This window comes from Caretta caretta, chromosome 1, assembly GCF_965140235.1.
Source record: "Caretta caretta isolate rCarCar2 chromosome 1, rCarCar1.hap1, whole genome shotgun sequence".
NCBI classification, from domain to species: Eukaryota; Metazoa; Chordata; order Testudines; family Cheloniidae; genus Caretta; species Caretta caretta.
This window is the reverse complement of record NC_134206.1, coordinates 69,213,061-69,229,524: the sequence shown is the minus strand read 5'-3', so window position 1 is coordinate 69,229,524 and position 16,464 is coordinate 69,213,061. Positions and strand designations below refer to the sequence as shown.

The following is a 16,464-nucleotide window of genomic DNA, read 5'->3' as shown; positions in this document are numbered from 1 at the left end:
GAACATCTTGAGTACAGATGCAGAAAAAACAAATTAAGTAGTTGGGTGTTTATTTAATGATATTTCTGTTGTTCATTCTCTTCTTTCCAATCCTTCTCCCCTTCCTCCTCCTCCCCACAATGTACATCCACTTCTTTCCTATATGATGCCCCCCTCCCCCCAATAAGACTAGGCTACAACATGCCACTAGTGACTGAGCAGTGCCTGGCAGTCAGCCCACTACCCACCACTGGCTCACCTCCTGCAACATCATGAGGGCACAAATCAAATGCTTAAGCACATCAGCCACTCCCCAATGCTGTAGCTTGCCAAGGTCCAGGGCACACACTGCAGAAACTGTGTGAACCATTTCAGTTATTTAATATAAGCTAGCCACTAAAATGTTTGGAAAATTTTTTATTTGTAGTACAAATATCAACAAGCCATCTTCTTAACACTACATGCATTTGACTGTCAAAATAGAAAAGTGGCAGCAGCCTAAAAATTTCAATTTGCGTGTTAAGACTAATATTTTAAATTCACAGATTCCAAGCCAAGGAGGAACCATTGTGGTCATCTAGTCTGATCCCCTGTGTAACACAGGCCACAGAAATTCTCCCAAAATAATTCCTAGAGCATATCTTTTAGAAAAAAATCCAATTTTGACTTTAAAAATGGCCAGTGATAGAGAATCAACCACACCATTTTGTAAATTATTCCAATAGTTAATTACTTTCACTGTTAAAAATGTACACCCTATTTCTAGTCTGAATTTGTCTAGCTTCAATGTCCAGCCATTGGATCATGTTATATCTTTCTCTGCTGGATTGTAGAGCCCATTATTAAATATTTGTTCCTCACGTAGGTTCTTACAGACTGTAATCAAGTCATCCCTTAACTTTCTCTTTGTTGAACTAAATAGACAGAGCTCCAATCTTTCACTATAAGGCATGTTTTTTAATCCTCTAATTATTCTCATTGCTCTTTTCTTAACTAACTTCAATTTTTCCATATCCTTCTTGACTTGTGGACCCCAGAACTGGACATTCCAATATCCAAGCAGCAGTTGCACTAGTGCCAAATACAGAAGCAAATAACCTCTCTACTCCGATAAAACTATATCTATATACTGCATAATAAGAAACGAGAAACAAACAAAAAACAAAAAAATTATGTAAAGTATAAACTACTTGCCTGAAAAGTTGGTTAATTTCAACTTAAAACTGCTGATACAGTTCCTTCAATATAGTTATTAAAATTAAGTTACCTTTAGTGCCTAACATCTAGTGGCCAAGAATCATTACCCTGTGTACTGAAGTCTGCACATTAGAATAGTGTTAAAAGAATATAATTTCTGAAATTAGCACCTTTACTCCTTTGCCAAGCATCTGCAGAGAAGCAGACCAAGCAAGACACCTCAGCTTCTCAGTTTGATCAATGATTCCATAAAAGAACAGAAGGTTATTTCAAAGACAATACAAGTTTGTAGGAGCAGAAAGTTCACAGATCAGCAGATTTATAGTCTTCCCATAGATTATTTTCTCCAGAAACTGAACTTTGAATTAAAATTTGAAGAACCAGCATAGGTGTTACAGTATATAAGCTCCAGCAATTAAAATGTGACCTTTGTTATGATCCTTTTAAAGTGGCAGCAATAAATTTAGGTACTCTAAGGCCCCAATCCAACAAAACACCGGAAGGAAGGAGGTACATGCTATATTTTAAGCATGTGGGATTTTAAGCAAGTATTCCAAGCAAGTCAATGAGCCTACTCACATGCTTGACGTTTATGCATGTACTACAGTAATTTTCCAAACTAGGCCTAAATTACTAATTTTTACAATGAGCAGATATTTCAAGGTGCGCTCATTTTTACAAAAGTGTTGTAAAATAGTCAAGAAAAAGTCTGAACTAGTAAATAAATAATACTAACCCATACCCTGGTGAGTATGTGTATGCTTTGTATTGAAAAAAGTGGTGAGTCTGGTAAGTGTTGCCTTTTGAGAGAAGTAATATGTCTAACGGTTAGCACAAACTGGAGAGAGTCACAATTCCTGGGTTCTAGTCCTAAGTCTGCCCTCACTATAGCTTTGTCTACACTAGCCCCCCTTTTTAAAGAAAGAGTTTCCTACCCATGCAGCACAACCAGTAGTAGTATTAGTGGTCCAGAAAGGCGTGTGCCTACACTGTTTTAACTACATCTCAACTAAATCTATTTGCAACATATCTACATGACATTTCAGTAAAAACTACCATTGGTGGTTAAGAACCCTGTCTAAATCAGCATTCCCACTGTTGTTACCATGGAGCTGCACCCAAACATCATTGTTAGCAATGAGGGGAAACTGTTCAGAGAAAGATTGGAGTAGACTACACAAGGCCTACGAATTTAGATAAGACAACTTCTTGGTGCATTAAGCTTTACTTTTTGATCATTTCTGTAACATTAGCTCAATAATACCAACTCTGAGGGATGCTGGGAAACTTACTTCATTAACTAGTGTTAACCTTACTTTCTGTTTCATTTATGGGAGATGATGAAGGGAACCCACTGCCCAGGTGCATAAAATAACTAAAAAAGCCACACCATGCCTCTGCAAGTAGAAGCAACTACAGCCCACCTACCCATGTAACAAGTAGGAAACATGCAGGACAAGATCAACCCTTCACTGTATAAACTGGGAAAACTGAGAAAAAGAATACCAGGTCTGGCCCCTGGATCTTCTGCTCAGGGACTGTGCCTAACACATCCCCTCTGAGTGACCCAGAAAAGGTCAAATCAATAGCTACCATTCAAATGCGAAAGCTACCTATCTTCCCCCACCCCGAGCACTTCCTGCTCCTCTCACAAGGCGGGGGGAGGCACCTACTGTCAGGGTGGAAAGGGGCAGGAACCAGAGAGGCCTAGAGCAGCAGCAGCCGTTTCCCAGCCCCGAGCCTCCGGGCAGGCCCCGAGTCCCACCATCGGCCCCACGGAGCCGCACAGCGGACAGGCCCCACTTACCAGCCGGACTCCGAGAGCGCGGAGCTCGTCCCGCCAGCCATGGTAGCTCCGGCCGTCGCCGCCTCCGTGCCCCTCGGCTGCTGCTGCTGCTGCTTCCCACAAACTTGCCGCGGCGCTGGGCGGCCGGCTGGGCCCGTACCCGGCGGGGGGGGGGGCAGCGGCGGGGGAGGAGCCGCGTGGCCTGGCCTGGCCCGCCCCTCCCGGCTGAGGGCCGCGCCCCCGCCCGCTCTCGGCGCAGCTCGCCGGCTGCAGGCGACTGCGGCCCCGGCGCAGACCCCGCCGCTCGCAAGCGAACAAAACCGCCGGGCCGGGGGAGGCTCCGGCCGTCCCGCTACTGAGGAGGCGCGGGCCCGGCGCCCCCTGCCAGCGCCAGGGAGGCCGCCGGCGCCGCCATCACGGGGACGGGCAGAAGAGGCGGCGCCAGCGGCGCGGCCGCCCCAGGGCCTGGGCTACCGGCGGGCTCGGTCCAGACTGGCTGGCGGGGGTGGGGGGTGACTTGACTCTCCGGCTCCCGCCGGTGATTGCGGATGTTGGCAGGGGAGCTCACGGACGGCGTGGCTCGGCCACATGGGCCAAGGGGAGGTTATTGTCACACACCCACCCCGGGCAGGGCGGGAATGAAGTGGATGCCCTTGATGGCACAAGGCCGTTTGTACGAGAGCTCGCCCGCTCAGGCGGCCCTGGTCTGAGCTCTTGCACGGGGAGGAGGGCAGCTCTGCCAGAGTCAGGGGCATGGGGGGCCCCAAACCTCTGTGTGTAAATAAAATAATCGGGGAGGTAGCGTGGCCCCAAAGGTCTCACCAGGCCAGGGCTGTAACGCCAGCTCCTAGCACTTAGATATGGTGCAAACTGCTGCCCGTGGGAGGCTAACTAGAGAAGAAAACCTTTCAGCAATGCAGGGCGAAGGTGACCGTCTTTCCCAAAGGGAAAAACAGGAACCTGGGTGAGGCTAGCCTGAGCTCCACCCCAGCCTCCCACGCAGGGCTGGCCTGATGAGTCCCGAGCCCTCCGTCGCATCCCTGATCCCAGTCTTTTTAATCTCTCCTCCGGAAGCTGCTCTATACCCTTAATCATTTTTGTTGCCCTTCTCTACCAGTTCCAATTCTAATATATCTTTTTTGAAAGGAGTAACTAGAATTGCTGCAGTATTCAAGGTGTGGGGTGTACCATGGATTTATACAGTGCAAGTTTTCTGAAAATGCAGCCTCTAGTCTGATTTCAGAGGAACAGCCGTGTTAGTCTGTATTCGCAAAAAGAAAAGGAGTACTTGTGGCACCTTAGAGACTAACCAATTTATTTGAGCATGAGCTTTCGTGAGCTACAGCTCACTTCATCAGATGTTTACCGTGGAAACTGCAGTAGACTTTATATACACACAGAGAATATGAAACAATACCTCCTCCCACCCCACTGTCCTGCTGGTAATAGCTTATCTAAAGTGATCAACAGGTGGGCCATTTCCAGCACAAATCCAGGTTTTCTCACCCTCCACCCCCCCCACACAAATTTACTCTCCTGCTGGTGCTAGCCCAGCCAAAGTGACAACTCTTTACATAATCAAGTCGGGCTATTTCCTGCATAGATCAAGGTTTTCTCACATCCCCCCCACCCCCATACACACACAAACTCACTCTCCTGCTGGTAATAGCTCATCTAAACTGACCACTCTTCAGGTTTAAATCCAAGTTAAACCAGAACATCTGGGGGGGGGGGGGGGGGGTAGGAAAAAACAAGAGGAAACAGGCTACCTTGCATAATGACTTAGCCACTCCCAGTCTCTATTTAAGCCTAAATTAATAGTATCCAATTTGCAAATGAATTCCAATTCAGCAGTTTCTCGCTGGAGTCTGGATTTGAAGTTTTTTTGTTGTAAGATAGCGACCTTCATGTCTGTGATTGCGTGACCAGAGAGATTGAAGTGTTCTCCGACTGGTTTATGAATGTTATAATTCTTGACATCTGATTTGTGTCCATTTATTCTTTTACGTAGAGACTGTCCAGTTTGACCAATGTACATGGCAGAGGGGCATTGCTGGCACATGATGGCATATATCACATTGGTGGATGTGCAGGTGAACGAGCCTCTGATAGTGTGGCTGATATTAGGCCCTGTGATGGTGTCCCCTGAATAGATATGTGGGCACAATTGGCAACGGGCTTTGTTGCAAGGATAAGTTCCTGGGTTAGTGGTTCTGTTGTGTGGTATGTGGTTGTTGGTGAGTATTTGCTTCAGGTTGTGGGGCTGTCTGTAGGCAAGGACTGGCCTGTCTCCCAAGACTTGTGAGAGTGTTGGGTCATCCTTTAGGATAGGTTGTAGATCCTTAATAATGCGTTGGAGGGGTTTTAGTTGGGGGCTGAAGGTGACCGCTAGTGGCGTTCTGTTATTTTCTTTGTTAGGCCTGTCCTGTAGTAGGTAACTTCTGGGAACTCTTCTGGCTCTATCAATCTGTTTCTTTACTTCTGCAGGTGGGTATTGTAGTTGTAAGAAAGCTTGACAGAGATCTTGTAGGTATTTGTCTCTGTCTGAGGGGTTGGAGCAAATGCGGTTGTATCGCAGAGCTTGGCTGTAGACGATGGATCGTGTGGTGTGGTCAGGGTGAAAGCTGGAGGCATGCAGGTAGGAATAGCGGTCAGTAGGTTTCCGGTATAGGGTGGTGTTTATGTGGCCATTGTTAATTAGCACTGTAGTGTCCAGGAAGTGGATCTCTTGTGTGGACTGGACCAGGCTGAGGTTGGTGGTGGGATGGAAATTGTTGAAATCATGGTGGAATTCCTCAAGGGCTTCTTTTCCATGGGTCCAGATGATGAAGATGTCATCAATATAGCGCAAGTAGAGTAGGGGCTTTAGGGGACGAGAGCTGAGGAAGCGTTGTTCTAAATCAGCCATAAAAATGTTGGCATACTGTGGGGCCATGCGGGTACCCATAGCAGTGCCGCTGATCTGAAGGTATACATTGTCCCCAAATGTGAAATAGTTATGGGTAAGGACAAAGTCACAAAGTTCAGCCACCAGGTTAGCCGTGACATTATCGGGGATAGTGTTCTTGACGGCTTGTAGTCCATCTTTGTGTGGAATGTTGGTGTAGAGGGCTTCTACATCCATAGTAGCCAGGATGGTGTTATCAGGAAGATCACCGATGGATTGAAGTTTCCTCAGGAAGTCAGTGGTGTCTCGAAGGTAGCTGGGAGTGCTGGTAGCGTAGGGCCTGAGGAGGGAGTCTACATAGCCAGACAATCCTGCTGTCAGGGTGCCAATGCCTGAGATGATGGGGCGCCCAGGATTTCCAGGTTTATGGATCTTGGGTAGTAGATAGAATATCCCAGGTCGGGATTCCAGGGGTGTGTCTGTGCGGATTTGATCTTGTGCTTTTTCAGGAAGTTTCTTGAGCAAATGCTGTAGTTGCTTTTGGTAACTCTCAGTGGGATCATAGGGTAATGGCTTGTAGAAACTCGTGTTGGAGAGCTGCCGAGCAGCCTCTTGTTCATATTCCGACCTATTCATGATGACAACAGCACCTCCTTTGTCAGCCTTTTTGATTATGATGTCAGAGTTGTTTCTGAGGCTGTGGATGGCATTGCGTTCCGCATGGCTGAGGTTATGGGGCAAGTGATGCTGCTTTTCCACAATTTCAGCCCGTGCACGTCGGCGGAAGCACTCTATGTAGAAGTCCAGTTGGATTTAAACCTGAAGAGTGGTCAGTTTAGATGAGCTATTACCAGCAGGAGAGTGAGTTTGTGTGTGTATGGGGGTGGGGGGGATGTGAGAAAACCTTGATCTATGCAGGAAATAGCCCGACTTGATTATGTAAAGAGTTGTCACTTTGGCTGGGCTAGCACCAGCAGGAGAGTAAATTTGTGTGGGGGGGTGGAGGGTGAGAAAACCTGGATTTGTGCTGGAAATGGCCCACCTGTTGATCACTTTAGATAAGCTATTACCAGCAGGACAGTGGGGTGGGAGGAGGTATTGTTTCATATTCTCTGTGTGTATATAAAGTCTGCTGCAGTTTCCACGGTAAACATCTGATGAAGTGAGCTGTAGCTCACGAAAGCTCATGCTCAAATAAATTGGTTAGTCTCTAAGGTGCCACAAGTACCTCTAGTCTGAGTGTCCAAGCTGTTGATATTCTGTAGCTAATGATTTTTAACCCCAAGAGCAAAGAAGAAAGCGAGGGAGCCTCTATATCCACTTCTGTACAATCCCAACCTCTCTTTCTGACATCTCATGGATGTCCAGTGGGCATTTTAAGCTCAACTTGGCCAAAACTTAACTATTGATCTGTTATGCACACATGCCTGAAAACCTTATCTCACCAATTTCTCAGTCACTATTCAGAACAATGCTACTGAGGTCATCTTTGTGGTTTGTCATTTCTCTCATAAAACTACCTTCTTTACGTCCTTCCACCATCTTCCTTCCCTCCACTGTATCAAACACTAGCACCTTGTCTTTTTCTTCAGTGCCCATCACCTTTAATCCTACTTTGTCTATCAGATCTACCAATTTATCAAACTGTTGACACCGTCTTTGCTCTACCAATGAAAGCAGCCTCCATACCTTCTTCCATGCAGCCCCTACCCTCATGTCTACAAGTCTGCACATGATGAGCTCTGACTTCTGCTTTTCTGACCCCTGCCATTCAGTTTCTTGCTTCTTCTTATTTGTCTGTTTGTCTGTAATTAAATAACAAGTAATATGGAAACACTGAACAACAACTGACACAGAGCAAGGAACCAATGCCAACACTGCACTGGTAGATCTGGGCCATTCCTCACATTACTCATACTTTCTCATTTTAGCTTCAGGGGAAATGTAGAAAAAAAGCATTATGCACTGGGACAGGGAGAAGGAGAAAGGGCAGACATTCTCTATGAATTGTACAGGTACTGAAGCCATTGTCCTCTTGTTGCAAGTACATGAAAAATAATAATAGTCATCAATACCACCGACAGAGAACTATAGGTTGTATTGATGGTTACCCCTTAGAAAGCTGCTCTACATAACATGCACTGAATCACCAGACAACCTTGTACTCAAGTTGTCTATCCGGATTGTGCCAGCCCATATCCTGGTAGACTTTAAGCAAAGTGTGAGTTTAATTAGTGGTGGGGGCAAGGAGAGTTTTATCTGATGCACAGAGATACGCTAACCATAGCATTATGCCCAGAAATTCTTATATTAGCACTGAGATATGGCCTAAAATCTCAGAGATCAATTTTCTGGGAAACAAATTGCTCCATTCAAGCAGTCTTACATGCCTATGCATAGCAGCTGCTGGCAGGCATCTGTACCAGAGGTGTGGAACTATAGTGCTAATGCATTCATGCTACTTACACTTAGGGTGGGGCAGAGTTAACTGGATAGACAGACAGTAGTATTAGTAGTAAAAGTGGATTTCATTTAGAAACTTCTCTGATTGCATATTAGATGTCAGGAAGAGACACAGTGTGATCAGGGATATTGTACAGGGGCTGGAAAAAGTGTGCCTACATAACAAATTGGTGAGAGAAGGGGAGCCACTATGGAGAAAAAGCATTCTCTCATTGATTACATACAGATCAACCAACATGGAGAACCTGTCACTGTGGGAATTACTGACTTCTATAAAATCATCAAAACATCTCTTGAGTTACATTAAAGCATAGAGGCTCAGGCTCCCCTTTAAATCTCCCCCTAAATTGCTTCCAGTTGCGCAGATATCTCCGTTGCACTGGCACCTACTTTCCACTGCAACCAACTGCCCAGCACAAAAGAGTCATATATTCCCACCAAGCGCTTTCACAGCCCTATTTATCCTCATTTTTCAACGGTTTCCAAACCACAGTCTTTTTGGATATATTTCAGTAGAGTTAGGCAATGTGTTCCTATTTTTCTTTCAAATGTCTGTTTCAAAAGGTTAGATGTTGACAGTATGGGCTTGGAAAGCAAGACCTATGAGAAACAACTCGCAGAACTAAATCCAAATCCTACCACACAGCAATATGTGTGATACAATAATCATGTTTATGTGACATATTTGACTGGTGTCAACATTAGGAGAAAATTTTCAGTGGTTGCAGTGACTCAGTGTATGTGTGTCTTTGGGTTTTGGTTTTGTTTGTTATTGGTTTGTTTTGAAATTAACTTAGTCAGTTTATGCACCAGTCATTTTTAAGTAGGAGAGTCAACCAACCATTCCCAGAAATGGGACAAAATAGCACCAACAAGGAAAGTTCTGTATTAATAAGTGCAATATAAAGTCAGTTTGCATGTTAATTTAGGAATTTGAAGCTTGAAGGAAATAGATGACATAACTAATGCAGTCAATCACTGATCAATGAATCACACTTATTAGGCTTATTCCTATCTTTAAGCCACCTCAAGTATCTCTAAACTAAAAACACTTTTGCTCTACTACTAACATACAAACACCTCTACTAGGCAACCCATTTTTGTTGATCTACAATCTGTCACTTAAGACAGGTTTCTTAGTATCTTAAATAAGAACATTTAATGTCTACACGACAATATTCTGAATCACACAAACAGTTGAGGTGAGATTTAACAGACTGTCCTTGTGTCCCTTCTAAAGGATTCATTTAAAGAAAATTGTTTCCTATCTCAAGGCACTGAGGATTAAAAACAGCAGACTCTCACATCAAAGAAATAACTTTACATATACCTAGTGCCTTATCTCTTCAAAATGCTATATGAGCAATAAAGTATTTACATTTTAATAAAATGTTCTTAATCAATAAAAAAGCCTGTTCAGTTTTTATTTCCATAAAGACTTTACATAAAAATACCTCTTTGTTAAAAGTATTAGCCTAAAAGATAATTTTTCAAAAGGTAATAAAACATCTTGCAATGGAAGTGAAAGGGCAGAGGTTGCTTAACATGTGATCTTAATTAGTGACAACTGTAATGTGTCCCAATATCTGTGTATATATACAAGTAGAGACAGCATCCAATAACAATGGCTGATACTAGCTTCATTGTTCTTCTAAGATAAGCAGCAATTAAATGCCTAATGAAGTGGAATGTAAGGTATTAGAGTTAACAACCCTTTAAGTTGAGTAGAGCAGTTAACAGCTCTCAGGGCTATTATTTCCGTTTCCCTGCACTGGTTTACATTTCCTTCGCATTTTGAAAGATTCCTTTTCAACCTGTCAACCTTACTTCTTGAGCAGATTCACTGATCTTATTGGGTGTATCTACAGAGCAACTAGACACCTGCAGCTGGCCCCTGCGGGGCTGTTTAGTTGTGGTGTACACTTCTGGGCTCGGGGACCTTCCCACCCCAAGGTCCCAGAGCCTGGACTCCAGCCCGAGCCCGGAACTCTACATAGCAATGAAACAGCCCTGCAAGCCAAGCCCAAGTAGGCTGGCATGGCACAGCCATCCGTGTCACAGAATCATAGAATATCAGGGTTGGAAGGAACCTCAGGAGGTCATCTATCCCAACACCCTGCTCAAAGCAGGACCAATCCCCAACTAAATCATCTCAGACAGGGCTTTGTCAAGCCTGACCTTAAAAACTTTTAAGGAAGAAGATTCCACCATCTCCCTAGGTAACGCATTGTTTCAACACCCTCCTAGTGAAAGAGTTTTTCCTAATATCCAACCTAAACCTCCCCCACTGCAACTTGGGACCATTACTCCTCGTTCTGTCATCTGCTACCACTGAGAACAGTCTAGATCCAACCTCTTTGGAACCCCCTTTCAGGTAGTTGAAAGCAGCTATCAAATCCCCCCTCATTCTTCTCTTCTGCAGATTAAACAATCCCAGTTCTCTCAGCCTCTCCTCATAAGTCCCCTAATCAGCCTCTCCTCTTCCAGTCCCCTAATCATTTTTGTTGCCCTCCGCTGGACTCTTTCCAGTTTTTCCACATCCTTCTTGTAGTGTGGGGCCCAAAACTGGACACAGTACTCCACATGAGGCCTCACCAATGTCAAATAAAAGGGAACGATCATGTCTCTCGATCTGCTGGCAATGCCCCTACGTATACATCCCAAAATGCCATTGGCCTTCTTGACAACTAGGGCACACTGTTGGCTCATATCCAGCTTCTCGTCCACTGTAACCCCTAGGTCCTTTTCTGCAGAACTGTTGGCTAGCCATTCGGTCCCTAGTCTGTAACGGTGCATGGGATTCTTCCGTCTTAAGTGCAGGACTCTGCACTTGTCCTTCTTGAACCTCATCAGATTTCTTTTGGCCCAATCCTCTAATTTGTCTAGGGCCCTCTGTATCCTATCCCTACCCTCCAGGGTATCTACCTCTCCTCCCAGTTTAGTGTCATTTGCAAACTTGCTGAGGGTGCAATCCACACCATCCTCCAGATCATTAATGAAGATATTGAACAAACCGGCCCCGGGACCGACCTTTGGGGCACTCCACTTGATACCGGCTGCCAACTAGACATGGAGCCGTTGATCACTACCCGTTGAGCCCGACAATCTAGACAGCTTTCTACCCACCTTATAGTCCATTCATCCAGCCCATACTTCTTTAACTTACTGGCAAGAATACTGTGGGAGACCATGTCAAAAACTTTGCTAAAGACAAGGAACAACACGTCCACTGCTTTCCCCTCATCCACAGGCCAGTTATCTCATCATAGAAGGCAATTAGATTAGTCAGGCATGACTTGCCCTTGGTGAATCCATGCTGACTGTTCCTGATCACTTTCCTCTCCTCTAAGTGCTTCAGAATTGATTCCTTGAGGACCTGCTCCATGATTTTTCTAGGGACTGAGGTGAGGCTGACAGGCCTGTAGTTTCCAGGATCCTCCTTCTTCCCTTTTTTAATAGACATATTCCAGAAAGAGTCACAAATGGGTAAGATATTACTCAATGTAAGTAAGATTAATGGAATCTGGCCCTTTAGTTATTTTCAGAATGAAGGCTTAGATTCTAGAGCACAATTTTCCAGCAAAATAAAAAGGAAAGACAACTATGCAGCAGTGTAAACAACTGTGTAATCAGATATATGGGTCTCTGGTGTTAGTGTCACTACCATGATACCACTAGAGTTTTGGCTTTGTATCCTCAGAGTTCTAATTAAGGCATTAGCTAATTACCAGTAGTTAAGTCCAGAAATGATCTACTAGTCTGGGGCAGCTTTTTGGCTTAATGTCAAGCAGAAATATGAAGCTAAAGCCCTGCATCAACTTTCCCCCTCCCTCCGAGGAAGGTTAGAGGATTTCAGATTTGTAAGCCTTATCACCGATTATGTTTCAAAGCAGCATTTTGAAGCTCAAAGATTTCAAAGTGAAGTCTCTATATTAGGCCCCCTTTGAAAGCTCTTAAGCATAGAAGCAGTTACCAACAGGTGTTTAACCATTACTAAGCAATTCTATATTTTTGCTTTCACCAAGGTTATTTATGGATGCTGGCAAGTTGGAAGAGACTGCACTCTTCTGAACTGAAAGGGAGCAGGGTAGCCTTTACAGACCCCTGTTGATAGAAAACATTTACTTATTTTCATCAGGAAATGAAAAGTATTATTTTCAGTTCACAGAAGGATCCACCCTGTAGTTTTCTAAAAAGCTACAGTATTTCTGTGTCAGAGGTAGGTAAACTAATGGAAATCCAAGCCAGGTTCCAGCTAAGCATTTGGCTCTGGGTCCATGACTGAGAACAAGCTAAGCAGGCAAGAATGTTCCTTTATTATTTCCTGTCAGTGAAAATACAGCTATTTCATGTATTTTCTTAGTTGGATGTGGAAGCTTCAATTCATACTGCTTTTCCATTAGTTTGTGTATTTGATCTGAAGAGTCCCAATGTGGTAGGACTAAATGAACATTAGCACAACCTTCAAGAAGCAGTTAAACTTAAATTACATGGAATTTAAACCAATCCAATGCAAGAGCTGAACAACGGATTCAATGACCTTCACTGATGGAGGTTTAGTTCCTTTCTTTTCCATTTGGCTTTTATTGATATATATATTTGGTTCTTTTAATTTTAGTTACTGTTCTGCCCTCAGTACTCCCTTCATATTAACCTTGAGCAAATCAGACTAGATCATAGAAAATGGAAGAATCATCAGATTTTCATCAAAAAGTCTTATCCTTTTTTAAAAAAAGAGAATAGAGTCTTATGTTGGTGGTAGTCCAAGTGATATGTAATTACATTCAATTGGAGATTAGCTGTGTACACCCATACTTATGCAGAGGGGGCTCTTAAGGGGACAATGACAATTTTTAAAGGTTATTAAAAACAAAATGTCTTTACATACTGTATGTTACTGCTCAAATCCTGCTGTCCTCACTCAGGCATGATTATCACTGAAAAGAACAGGATTATTAAAGCTGAAATTCTAGCTGTCTAATGTACTTCTCATTGTTTATAAGTTTGTTTACTAGCATTTATTCAGCTCATATATGGACCAGTCAATTTCACTTTCGTTTATAGAGTGTAAGATGTTTCACTTTCTCTGTGTATTAGTAGTTTTTCCCTATATGGGGTGAAGAAGTCAGCCCCTCCCCCGGAAGATTTCAGATAACTCCAAGAGCACAAAACAGAGAAGAGGAGCGCTGCAGATAGAGAGCATGACTCCAGATCTACTACATTGCAAAACTACTCCCACAGCCACAAGTGTTTCAAAACCACTCCCCCGCCCCGACCTTTTATGCAAAGCTGCTGGTCAGGTAGCAGTGCATACTGGCCAAGGTTCACTTTTCTTTGCTCCCAAGGAATTCATTTCAGCAGCAAGTACATGTGGGCCCGCCCTAAGCACTCAGCAACAGAAGACAAGTTCCACCCCCCAGCACACATGCACCAGAAAGCAGATAGCCTTCGGGCAAGTGGGTGAACCAACCAGGACTGGAACCCACAGTGAAAGGTGAGCAAAAAGACAAGGAAAGAAAGAAAACAGAAAGAAAAGTTCAGGAGGAAAAGACTCAAAATAGATACAATACAGGAAAAATGGCAGTAACAAAGCCACAGCATCCAGTAATAGTTGGGGCATCCATATTAATTGCAAGTGACACTTCAAAAAAATAAGGTTAGGGACAACTGATTTAAGCCATCACACATCGTGAAGTAATAATTCTTTAAGCAACATTGCCACTAAACAGCCACAGGGGAACACAAGTACAGATTTTAAACATACAGTGGTCCGTTAATTTTATTTCTTACTCTCATATTTATTGCTGTTGGATTTGGACATAACTGTAGAATATACTCATATATTCCAAGCTTCCCCCCACCCTTCTGTTGCACATAAAGTCTGATAACATTAGTACTTTGTCCCTGTTGCTGTGCAACTCATGTGAGGTATGTCTACACTGCAAAAAAGTGTTCTTGACTCAGATTAGCTAACCTATTACTCCTCAGGGAATTTGGCACCACTGTGTAATGCAGAATTTTGCAGAAATTAATGTGCGTGCAGAATTTCCTTTCCCCCACAGAAATGGGCTGCAGTGCTGGTAGCCACCACTAGGGGCTGCTGGACCTGGCAGAGCCCAGCTCACACATGGAAGACACTGCTGGGGGAAGGGGGAGGGAGCTAGAGCAGTGTTTCTCAAACCAGGGTCTGCGAGGGTACTTCAGGGGGTCTGCAAGCCCCTGCCCATCTCTTCCAGCGCCTCCTGCATGCAGGAGGCACTTGGAGGGAGGGGGAGGAGTGGGGATGGAGTATGCTCGGGTGAGGGGTAGAAAGAGGTGGAGAAGAGGAGGAGCAGGGGCAGGGTGAGGGTTTGGGGGAAGCAGTGGAGTGGAGACAGGGAGAATTTACTTAATTAAGTTTCACTTCCATTGTGCTCAAGAGATGTATTAAAACCACCGTGAAAAGCCACCCAGAGTAACTTTTTGGAATTAAAGATGCAATCTACATCTTTAAGTCAAGTACCAAAACAACACAGTCATGGGCTGCGGGTAGCGCAGCTGCTGGACCCCAGTTGTGGGTTTGGTAGGGGAAATTTTTGCTTTTTATTATGCCCCATGCAGGTTCCAGAGCATCTGTGGAGACAGTATGTGCTACTCAGCTTCCTGGGTTCATCAGTAATCTCCCTGGGGCTGAAGGAGTTCCGCTCTCCCCACCGCAGCCCTGGGGAAGGGGAGCTCTCTCTCTGTTCTCATCGCAGCCCGGGAGCAGGAGGAGTTGTGTGGAGGAGTTTGCTCTTCCTCCCACCTCCCCACCAGAGGAGTTCTGTGTCCCCCAAGGGTGCCCCTCCCCGCACGTGGTAACATTTAAATTCCTGCTCACAGCCCTGGCAGTAACTAAATCACATTTGCATGCCCACACTACGCTCCTTGTGTCAGTAGTGCTCATCCGCACCTGGAGTGCTTGCACAGATTTAACTGTCAGTGTGGGACATTGTGGGATAGCTTTTGAAAGGCAGCACAGTCAATGTAAGTATCTACATTGACATAGCATCACATAACTACATTGACCTAAGTGCTACACCTCTCACAGAGGCAGAGGTCTACACTGCCTTACGTCAACCAAACTCTGTAGTGTCGACCAGGGCTAAGTGGGTGAGGTACTATTTTTCTCATCAGCAGAATTTAAAAGACAAGCTTTCAAGCTTACACAGAGCTCTTCTTCAGATCAGGGAAATATACTCAGAGTGTCACAGGTCAATAGAACAGATTGTTAAATATAAGTAGTTAACGCATTTCAAGGGACCATTCAAGGTGAAGGAGCCAGTTGTCACTTCCCCAGTCATGGAGGGGCAGGGGAGAAAGGAGTGAGAGAAAAAAATCGCCTGTAGTGGTGTGTACTTTAGGCCATGTCTACACTATAGAGTTAAGTCTACTTATATCGACAATCAAACTGCTGTTTAAACTACATCGCTTGTGCATGTTCACACAACGCTTCTTGTGTCAGCAGAGTACATCCACAGGTGGTGCTCTCGTACCGACAGAGAGAGCAGTGCAGCATGGGTAGCTATTCCACTGTGCAAACCACCACCTTCTTTCACTAGGAGTTCTGGGAATGGCTTGCAGTGCATCATGGTGATGGGCTCACCGCCCCATGATGCTATTTTCTCCATTCCATGGGCTTCCGACTATGTTTCACACCATTTTTCAGCTGCCCCTGTAAACTTTGTGCCTAATGTCTCTGCCTGAAAGCCTGGATCCTGCACTGCTCACCAGTCTTGTGGTAACTGTTATGAACATAACGCGGCTGATCCTGCAGTATTTCATGAGCTGCACATCGAAACAGAAATACTTGGTGCCTGCACGGCTCTGTGCCATGGAAAGAAAGAATTCAAGACTGATGTTGGTATTCATGGAAACAAGCACTGAGTGGTGGAATCGAATTGTGCTGCAGGTATGGGATGATGAGCAGTGGCTGCAGAACTTTTGAATGCACAAAGCCACCTTCCTGGAATTGTGTGCAGAGCTCACCTCTGCACTGCAGTGCAAGGATACCAAAATGAGAGTAACCTCACAGTGGAAAAGCGAGTGGTGATCGCTGTATGGAAGCTGGCAACTCCAGACTGCTTCCGGTCAATCACGAATCAGTTTGGAATTGGTCTGGGTGGTTTCAGAA

The 16,464-nt window shown here is 44.6% G+C and overlaps 1 protein-coding gene across 2 annotated transcripts in view; it reads right to left on the bottom strand.

Annotated features, from left to right (window-relative positions):
* TDRD3 (tudor domain containing 3) overlaps positions 1-3,149 on the bottom strand; it is a 306,664-nt gene extending 303,515 nt beyond the window's left edge. Inside the window, exon 1 of one of the 2 annotated variants that reach the window (XM_048851805.2) lies at positions 2,984-3,149. Coding sequence is in view for 1 of the 2 variants with exons in the window: in XM_048851785.2 (XP_048707742.1) it covers positions 2,984-3,024 (41 nt within the window). In the remaining variant the exon portion in view is untranslated. The remainder of the gene's footprint in view (positions 1-2,983) is intronic. The other variant, XM_048851785.2, reaches the window with a different exon arrangement.
* Between the last annotated feature and the right edge of the window lie 13,315 nt (positions 3,150-16,464).